This window comes from Embiotoca jacksoni, unplaced genomic scaffold (assembly GCF_022577435.1).
Source record: "Embiotoca jacksoni isolate LCO1_2020_lvr unplaced genomic scaffold, fEmbJac1.0.p SCAF_67, whole genome shotgun sequence".
NCBI lineage: Eukaryota > Metazoa > Chordata > Actinopteri > Embiotocidae > Embiotoca > Embiotoca jacksoni.
Genome location: NW_027185422.1, coordinates 1,498,965 through 1,509,290, shown reverse-complemented (window position 1 = coordinate 1,509,290; position 10,326 = coordinate 1,498,965). Strand labels below are relative to the sequence as shown.

Here is a 10,326-nt window from a genome sequence, read left to right as displayed (position 1 = left end):
TCCCTCTTTGCTTTCAGAATGATTTTTTTTATGAACCCTCGTTTCTGCTTGTTCGTATTGTATTAAATTCTTGAAGTGATGTGATTTTTCTTCATAACCTAAGAGAGCTTTGTTTCTTTCTGTCGCTGCTCTCCAACACTCATCTGTCCACCAGGGGGCAGCCTTTCTCTTCATCCTTCCTTCACCTTTAGCACTTGTTGGATTTGCAGCTTCCAGCACTGTAAATATTAATTAGGGCCGGAGCACCGAGAATCGGTGCGACAGCGGTGTTGTTTTTCGTAAAGATGTTCTTGGACGTTCTTCTTCTTACGTAAAGTGATTTTCCTTTTTGGAGGCTTTATCATATTCAAAAACTCATGAAAGTCGATAAACATATGTCTCCCATCTAAAATTTTGTATTCTAGTGGAGTCGCGAGTGGGCGTGGCCAAATGGCTCGAGAGCGCCCCCTAAAGAGATGCCCCGGCGGCCACATTTACCTAAATTCACAAAATCCAATGGACACGTGTATCACACCTCGATGCAGAAAAAAGATACATTGCACCATTAGGTCAACTCGACAGGAAGTCCACCATTTTGAATTTAGTCGCCATTTTGGGCAATTCTGACACGTTGTACTTTGTCAAACTCCTCCGAGGGATTTTGTCGTCCCGACTTGAATTTGGGTTCTCTGGATAGAAAACATGTTTGGGATTAAATCTTCTTAAAATAATTCGTTTTCGTAGATGTGTGTGCCCGTAGCGTGGCTGCCATTTTGAGCGTCTCGCCATGAAACTACGAGTTGCTTTAAATCTTATGTACATGGACCGACCTTCTCCAAACATCACAGGTATGATAACAGCCCCGCCCTGAAGACCCCTGTGGGGTAATATTCGCTCATAGTCATAGCGCCCCCTGTTGGCCACTGGAAATGACACTTTTCATACTTTCACATTCTACATCGAGCTGGTTGATCACATGAACCTAAAGTTGGGTCACAATAACCTAAACATATAGTTGATGATATATTAAGACATTCCTTCGACTTTGTCAATGGGCGTCGCCGTGACGATGCGGCAAAGTTGGATGACTCGCCGTGGCACAGGAAGTTGATGTTTAAGGTCAAAGGATGCTTGAAACCTCACGAAACGTGTCACATACATCCGGCGTGGTGAGATGATACATTTGATGTGTTTTGCAAGTGGGCGTGGCCAAACGGCTCGCCAGCGCCCCCTGCTGGAGACAGGAAGCGAGACAAAAATAGCAACTTTACCCTGGGATATGTGGTCACTAGCCTGCTGCACTATTGGGAGGCGGCGCGTGGGAGTGCGAGGGCCCGTACATCACTGCTTGCAGTTTTAATTAAATTTCTGTTTCTAAACAAATAACTGGGTCCATAGTTCCTCTACCTTTCTGAAATCCACTTTGATGAGTTGGTATCATTCTCCATGGTTTCAAAATAAAATGTGAATCTGTCTGTAATCATTATTTCCATAATCTTATAATCTTAACTAACCTGCGGTACTCTTCTAATTCCTCTCCTGCTTCTAATCATCCCCCAAATCTGATCCAATAACTCTTCCAGATTTCCCTCTTTGCTTTCAGAATGATTTTTTATGAACCCTCGTTTCTGCTTGTTCGTATTGTATTAAATTCTGGAAGTGATGTGATTTTTCATCATAACCTAAGAGAGCTTTGTTTCTTTCTGTCGCTGCTCTCCAACACTCATCTGTCCACCAGGGGGCAGCCTTTCTCTTCATCCTTCCTTCACCTTTAACACTTGTTGGATTTGCAGCTTCCAGCACTGTAAACATTAATTTTCTATCAATCTCTTCAATATCTTCATTTAAATCTATTTGATCCATTTCTCTCTCTCGTATATGTATATATTAAAGACCCACTTACCCACTATATCTCCTGCTTCCTCCTTTGTAAAGATACTTTACAACATATTGGAAAATGGCCACCACCCACCGATGTTTCATCTTCTACATCCCACTCACACATCCCTGCTAGATTCCTCCATACTATAGTTAAATGTAGTGCAGACGTGTTCCCCGTGTGAACATCTAATCTAGTTTCAAATTCAACTCAGACAAGTGGTGGATGAAGTATTCAGAACATTTATTGAAGTAAAAGTACAAATACAGCAAAGAAAACAAAGATACTCCATTACAAGTCAAAGTCCTTAATTAAGCAGCTTACTCAGGTAAAAGTACAGAAGCGTTAGCAGCAACATTTAGTGAAAGTATTAAAGTAAAAGTGCTGCTTTGTTCCCTCTGAATAATCTATATTACTATATATGAAGCAGTGAAAGAATTCAGCTCCTTTATTTCAGAAAAAGTTCTGATACCAGACTGAAAATACTAGAAGTCCTGCATTCAAAACCTTGTTGAAGTAAAAGTACCGTCAGCAGAAATACACTGAAAACACTAAAAGTAAAAGTACACACGAAGCAGAAAATGTTCCCTGTTAGTGTTTTACTATTATATATATGATGTTTTTAGATTCATATTGCTGCTGGATTAATGTGAATTTTACCGTCATAGTCACTGAAGGTTTTGCTCATTTCAACTACTTCATATATTGTTGATTTGTAAAGCGTCATATTGAACCAGATCATCACATATTTGGAGCGTTGCTGTCCTGTGAGAACCACGTATCTAAGAAATAAACACCTTTTCAGCTTTGTCAGGTTTTTTAAAATAATTAATTTAGCAGGAGAATCATCTCAGTCCATAAAAGAACATTTAAATCTCTTTAGTTTAACAGAAAATAATTCAAAATTCAACTTCACCAAATTTAGAGATACATGGTTTTCACTACAGGAACGGTGTGAAAAGAGCTTAAAAACAAGAATAAAACATATTAACATGAAGATAACAACTATCAAGAAGACGTCCAGGTGACGTCCATAATGCTTGATTGACAGCAGATCTTTCTTCAGAGCAGAAACGCCGCAATGATGGAGAGAAAATGAAATGGAAAATGAAAATGCAGGTTTAAACTCACTGAAACCTGAAAGACTTCAGTTTATTTCAGTTTACAAAACTCAGCAGTGCTTCCAACGGAGACAAACAAAAACCTGAACCCAACATGGAGCGGCTGAGTGAACGTGGTCTGGACTCTGTGGAGGAGAGTCATGGTCTCAGAGACGCTGTAGAAGGACAGAGTACCTGCACTGTGATCCAGGTACACCCCCACTCTGGAGGGTGGAGGATCTGAGACGGGAGTTTTGATGTTGTTGTACCAAAGACTGTTATTGGAACAATTTAATGACCAAGATTTGTTATTAAATCCAAATCTACTTTCCATCCCGCCCCCTGTTCTGTTGATGTTCTTGTATGCGACTGCTACTTCAACTCTTCTTCCTCTCATTTCCACCTCAAAGTAACAACGTCCAGTCAGACTCTCTCTACTCAGGACCTGATAACATATACTGAATCTGTCTGGATGATCAGAATAAGACTGATTCTGAATCATTACTGTTACTTTTCTGTTCCCATCAGATAATAACAGGTATCTGTATGCTGTGTTTGGATCCTGTGTGATTTCTTGTGAATATCTTAAGAATCCAGCTCTGGTCTTTGGTCCTGGTTGTGACAGTAAAACGTCCACTTCATTCACTGACACTGAGATCTTCTTCCATTCTTCATCCAGAACTTGCTGTAGTTTATCTCTGACCTCTGACACAGCTGCTGTCACATCCTGAAAGTAGGTGAGAGGACGGATATGGATGCTGGATGAGTCTGTAGGCTCACTGAGTGCTGACACTGAGGGGTAGTTGTGCAGGAACTCGTTGTGATCCTCTGTGTGTGAGAGCTGCTCCAGCTCGGCGTCTTTCCTCTTCAGCTCAGCGATCTCCTGCTCCAGCTTCTCCTGAAGCTCTTTGACTCGACTCACTTGGGTTTCCTGCTGGGATCTGACCTCCTGCTTCACATCGCGGCTTCTTTCCTGGAGGAGACTCATCAGCTGGGTGAAGAGCTTCTCGTTGCCCTCCAGTGTTTTCTCAGCAGACTGATTGATGTCCTCCACCTCCTGCTGAAGCAGCTTCACATCTTTCTGTCTGTCCTGGATTTTCTGCTGGACGTTTCCTCGACTCCCCTCGAGCTCTCTCTGCCTCTCGGTCCTTTCTGCTGCAGCTGAGACGGTGTCGTGGTCTTTATGTTCATCCACAGAGCAGAGATAACAGATAATCTGAAGATCGGTGCGGCAGAACATCTTCATCACCTCGTCGTGAAGAGAGCAGATGTTCTCCTGGAGCTTCTTGGAGGGGTTCACCAGCTTGTGTTTCTTTAATGGAGCGACATCATAATGAGGCTGAAGGTGTTTCTCACAATAAGAAGCCAGACAGAATAAACAGGACTTGACAGCTTTCAGTTTTCTCCCAGTGCAGACATCACAGGCCACATCTTCAGGTCCAGCATAGCAGTGATCAGCAGGAGCAGCTTGGAGTCCAGTCTTCTTCAGCTCCTCCACTAAAGCTGCCAACATGGTGTTTATGTCCAGGACAGGCCTCGGTATGAAGTCCTGCCTGCACTGAGGACAGCTGTAGACTCCCGTCCCGTCCTGTCCATCCCAGTGGACTTTAATACACTCCATGCAGTAGCTGTGTCCACATGGAAGAGTCACCGGATCCTTCAGTAGATCCAGACAGATGGAACAAGAGAAAGTTTCTCGGTCCAGCTGAACTCCTTTCTGCTCCATTTCACCTCTCAGCAGCAGTGACTGTGTGAGTTTCACTTCCAGGAAGAGGAGAGAAGCACTTTGTATTCAAGCCTCCTTTTCAATCATTTCCTGTTTAAAACACTCGTCACCTCACGTTTTTAAATTCTAGATTCTTCTTTGATTCTGTGTTCACAGTTTGCGCTCCAGTTTTCTGTTCTCCAAAAGGTTGTCCTGTGTTGTGCCCTCAGACTTCATATAAAAGTGGACAAAGATATGAAGCAACTCCTCCCATATTATCATATTCCTCCAGATTCTGGCAGTAATCTTCCACTCGAGCTTATCAATTAACCCCAGACCTAAACTTTGTGGTAACTCCTTTAAAAAGTCAGACCTTTAGTCTGTTACACCCAAATTGAACATTTCTCTCCTGTTGAGATCTCCGAGCTAACTTCAATTATTTTCTCATCTGGATCATCTACCGGTCTCTTGGATCTCATCCCAACTAAACTCCTCGAGGAAGTCTTCCCTTTAATTAGTACTTCTATATTAGATCAGATCAAACCTTTCTCTTGGAACCGTTTATGTACCACAAGCTTTTAAAGTGTCTGTAATCAAAACTGTACTTAAAAAGCCGACTCTTGATCAGCTGTTTCAGGAAAACTTACAGACCAGTTACCAACCTGCCGTTTGTTTCTAAAATCCTTGAAAAAGTTGTTGCAAATCAACTTTGTGATCATTTCCAGAGGAACGGTCTGTTTGAAGATGTTCAGTCGGGCTTTAGAGTTCATCACAGCACAGAAACAGGACTGGTGAAAGTTACAAACCGTCTTCTAATAGCCTCAGACAATGGACACCGGTCCCCGCGCTCCACACCGGGCAGCAAGGTGGTCTCCGAGGAACCGACGCCGAGCAGGGGGCCGGACACCCGGTGGTCTCCGAGGAACCGACGGAGGACGGCGGGTACGTACCACCTGGTAGCAGACAGACAGGCAGGACCGCGGCAGGCGGGAGACAGACAAGGGGGGTCAGAACCGGACTTACAGAACTTGCAACGTGGTACCAGGTGAGACGATCGGACGGACGGACGGACGCAGGCGGAGTCCAGGTCCGGGGTTCACGTGATGCCAGGTGGTGATTACCGGGATGAGAAGCAGCTGTGCCAGCTGAAAGAGGTGTGGTAGTGGGAGGTGACTGGAGGCGCTGACCAATGAATCCAAACCCTCCAGATGCAGACCAGAACATAGAAACACCTGGAGGACAGAAACAAACAGGAGAGACAGGAAACACCAGGAAAAGGGAGATCGGGGGAAACGGAGGGAACGACAAACAGAGACAGGCGCAGATCCCGACGGAGAAAATCTGAATCTGTCTGTAATCATTATTTCCATAATCTTATAATCTTAACTAACCTGCCGTACTCTTCTAATTCCTCTCCTGCTTCTAATCATCCCCCAAATCTGATCCAATAACTCTTCCAGATTTCCCTTTTTGCTTTCAGAATGATTTTTTTTATGAACTCTCGTTTCTGCTTGTTCGTATTGTATTAAATTCTGGAAGTGATGTGATTTTTCTTCATAACCTAAGAGAGCTTTGTTTCTTTCTGTCGCTGCTCTCCAACACTCATCTGTCCACCAGGGGGCAGCCTTTCTCTTCATCCTTCCTTCACCTTTAGCACTAGTTGGATTTGCAGCTTCCAGCACTGTAAATATTAATTTTCTATTAATCTCTTCAATATCTTCATTTAAATCTATTTGATCCATTTCACTCTCATATATATATGTTTTAAAGACCCACTTACCCACTATATCTCCTGCTTCCTCCTTTGTAAAGATACTTTACAGCATATTGGAAAATGGCCACCACACACCGATGTTTCATCTTCTACATCCCACTCACACATCCCTGCTAGATTCCTCCATACTATAGTTAAATGTAGTGCAGACGTGTTCCCCGTGTGAACATCTAATCTAGTTTCTAATTCAACTCAGACAAATGGTGGATGAAGTATTCAGAACATTTATTGAAGTAAAAGTACAAATACAGCAAAGAAAACAAAGATACTCCATTACAAGTCAAAGTCCTTAATTAAACAGCTTACTCAGGTAAAAGTACAGAAGCGTTAGCAGCAACATTTAGTGAAAGTATTAAAGTAAAAGTGCTGCTTTGTTCCCTCTGAATAATCTATATTACTATATATGAAGCAGTGAAAGAATTCAGCTCCTTTATTTCAGAAAAAGTTCTGATACCAGACTGAAAATACTAGAAGTCCTGCATTCAAAACCTTGTTGAAGTAAAAGTATCGTCAGCAAAAATACACTGAAAACACAAAAAGTAAAAGTACACACGAAGCAGAAAATGTTCCCTGTTAGTGTTTTCCTATTATATATATATGATGTTTTTAGATTCATATTGCTGCTGGATTAAAGTGAATTTTACCGTCATAGTCACTGAAGGTTTTGCTCATTTCAACTACTTTATATATTGTTGATTTGTAAAGCGTCATATTGAACCAGATCATCACATATTTGGAGCGTTGCTGTCCTGTGAGAACCACGTATCTAAGAAATAAACACCTTTTCAGCTTTGTCAGGTTTTTTAAAATAGTTAATTTAGCAGGAGAATCATCTCAGTCTATAAAAGAACATTTAAATCACTTTAAATTATCAGAAAATAATCTAATTCAACTTCACCAAATTTAGAGATACGTGGTTTTCACTACAGGAACGGTGTGAAAAGAGCTTAAAAACAATAATAAAACATATTAACATGAAGATAACAACTATCAAGAAGACGTCCAGGTGACGCCAATAATGCTTGATTGACAGCAGATCTTTGTTCAGAGCAGAAACGCCTCAATGATGGAGAGAAAATGAAATGGAAAATGAAAATGCAGGTTTAAACCCACTGAAACCTGAAAGACTTCAGTTTATTTCAGTTTACAAAACTCAGCAGAGTTTCCAACGAAGGCAGACCAAAACCCAACGTGGAGCGGCTGAGTGAACGTGGTCTGGACTCTGTGGAGGAGAGTCATGGTCTCAGAGACGCTGTAGAAGGACAGAGTACCTGCACTGTGATCCAGGTACACCCCCACTCTGGAGGGTGGAGGACCTGAGACGGGAGTTTCAATGTTGTTGTACCGAAAACTGTTATTGGAACAATCTAATGACCAAGATTTGTTATTACGTCCAAACACACTTTCCATCCAGCACCCTGTTCTATTGATATTCTTGTATGCGACTGCTACAAGAACTCTTCCTCTCATCTCCACCTCAAAGTAACAACGTCCAGTCAGACTCTCTCTACTCAGGACCTGACAACATCTACTGAATCTGTCTGGATGATCAGAATAAGACTGATTCTGATTCATTCGTGTTACTTTTCTGTTCCCATCAGATAATAACATCTGTCTGTATGCTGTGTTTGGATCCAGTGTGATTTCTTGTGAATATCTTAAGAATCCAGCTCTGGTCTTTGGTTCTGGTTGTGACAGTAAAACGTCCACTTCATTCACTGACACTGAGATCTTCTTCCATTCTTCATCCAGAACTTGCTGTAGTTTATCTCTGGCCTCTGACACAGCTGCTGTCACATCCTGAAAGTAGGTGAGAGGACGGATATGGATGCTGGATGAGTCTGTAGGCTCACTGAGTGCTGACACTGAGGGGTAGTTGTGCAGGAACTCGTTGTGATCCTCTGTGTGTGAGAGCTGCTCCAGCTCGGCGTCTTTCCTCTTCAGCTCAGCGATCTCCTGCTCCAGCTTCTCCTGAAGCTCTTTGACTCGACTCACTTGGGTTTCCTGCTGGGATCTGACCTCCTGCTTCACATCGCGGCTTCTTTCCTGGAGGAGACTCATCAGCTGGGTGAAGAGCTTCTCGCTGCCCTCCAGTGTTTTCTCAGCAGACTGATTGATGTCCTCTACCTCCTGCTGAAGCAGCTTCACATCTTTCTGTCTGTCCTGGATTTTCTGCTGGACGTTTCCTCGACTCCCCTCGAGCTCTCTCTGCCTCTCGGTCCTTTCTGCTGCAGCTGAGACGGTGTCGTGGTCTTCATGTTCCTCCACAGAGCAGAGATAACAGATAATCTGACGATCGGTGCGGCAGAACATCTTCATCACCTCGTCGTGAAGAGAGCAGATGTTCTCCTGGAGCTTCTTGGAGGGGTTCACCAGCTTGTGTTTCTTTAATGGAGCGACATCATAATGAGGCTGAAGGTGTTTCTCACAATAAGAAGCCAGACAGAATAAACAGGACTTGACAGCTTTCAGTTTTCTCCCAGTGCAGACATCACAGGCCACATCTTCAGGTCCAGCATAGCAGTGATCAGCAGGAGCAGCTTGGAGTCCAGTCTTCTTCAGCTCCTCCACTAAAGCTGCCAACATGGTGTTTATGTCCAGGACAGGCCTCGGTATGAAGTCCTGCCTGCACTGAGGACAGCTGTAGACTCCCGTCCCGTCCTGTCCATCCCAGTGGACTTTAATACACTCCATGCAGTAGCTGTGTCCACATGGAAGAGTCACCGGATCCTTCAGTAGATCCAGACAGATGGAACAAGAGAAAGTTTCTCGGTCCAGCTGAACTCCTTTCTGCTCCATTTCACCTCTCAGCAGCAGTGACTGTGTGAGTTTCACTTCCAGGAAGAGGAGAGAAGCACTTTGTATTCAAGCCTCCTTTTCAATCAATTCCTGTTTAAAACACTCGTCACCTCAAGTTTTTAAATTCTAGATCCTTCTTTGATTCTGTGTTCACAGTTTGCGCTCCAGTTTTCTGTTCTCCAAAAGGTTGTCCTGTGTTGTGCCCTCAGACTTCATATAAAAGTGGACAAAGATATGAAGCAACTCCTCCCATATTATCATATTCCTCCAGATTCTGGCAGTAATCTTCCACTCGAGCTTATCAATTAACCCCAGACCTAAACTTTGTGGTAACTCCTTTAAAAAGTCAGACTTTTAGTCTGTTACACCCAAATTGAACATTTCTCTCCTGTTGAGATCTCCAAGCTAACTTCAATTATTTTCTCATCTGGATCATCTACCGGTCTCTTGGATCTCATCCCAACTAAACTCCTCGAGGAAGTCTTCCCTTTAATTAGTACTTCTATATTAGATCAGATCAAACCTTTCTCTTGTAACCGTTTATGTACCACAAGCTTTTAAAGTGTCTGTAATCAAAACTGTACTTAAAAAGCCGACTCTTGATCAGCTGTTTCAGGAAAACTTACAGACCAGTTACCAATCTGCCGTTTGTTTCTAAAATCCTTGAAAAAGTTGTTGCAAATCAACTTTGTGATCATTTCCAGAGGAACGGTCTGTTTGAAGATGTTCAGTCGGGCTTTAGAGTTCATCACAGCACAGAAACAGGACTGGTGAAAGTTACAAACCGTCTTCTAATAGCCTCAGACAATGGACACCGGTCCCCGCGCTCCACACCGGGCAGCAAGGTGGTCTCCGAGGAACCGACGGAGGACGGCGGGTACGTACCACCTGGTAGCAGACAGACAGGCAGGACCGCGGCAGGCGGGAGACAGACAAGGGGGGTCAGAACCGGACTTACAGAACTTGCAACGTGGTACCAGGTGAGACGATCGGACGGACGCAGGTGGAGTCCAGGTCCGGGGTTCACGTGCTGCCAGGTGGTGATTACCGGGATGAGAAGCAGCTGTGCCAGCTGAAAGAGGTGTGGTAG

General features: G+C 43.4%; 2 protein-coding genes across 2 annotated transcripts; both read right to left on the bottom strand.

Moving 5' to 3' along the window:
- Positions 1–2,080: 2,080 nt before the first annotated feature.
- LOC138214097 (tripartite motif-containing protein 16-like) lies at positions 2,081–4,888 on the bottom strand. Its single transcript, XM_069175466.1, has one exon. It carries the CDS (start codon positions 4,682–4,684, stop codon positions 3,011–3,013), a length of 1,674 nt encoding a protein of 557 aa, XP_069031567.1. The 5' UTR covers positions 4,685–4,888; the 3' UTR covers positions 2,081–3,010.
- Positions 4,889–6,641: 1,753 nt separating this feature from the next.
- On the bottom strand, positions 6,642–9,447 carry LOC138214091 (tripartite motif-containing protein 16-like). The gene has a single exon (XM_069175460.1). The coding sequence runs from the start codon at positions 9,234–9,236 to the stop codon at positions 7,572–7,574; it is 1,665 nt and encodes a 554-aa protein (XP_069031561.1). The 5' UTR covers positions 9,237–9,447; the 3' UTR covers positions 6,642–7,571.
- Positions 9,448–10,326: the final 879 nt, after the last annotated feature.

What these genes read in the sequence shown, in the direction of transcription:
- LOC138214097 (XM_069175466.1), bottom strand. Translation starts at nt 4,684, where the DNA reads ATGGAGCAGAAAGGAGTTCAGCTGGACCGAGAAACTTTCTCTTGTTCC.
- LOC138214091 (XM_069175460.1), bottom strand. Translation starts at nt 9,236, where the DNA reads ATGGAGCAGAAAGGAGTTCAGCTGGACCGAGAAACTTTCTCTTGTTCC.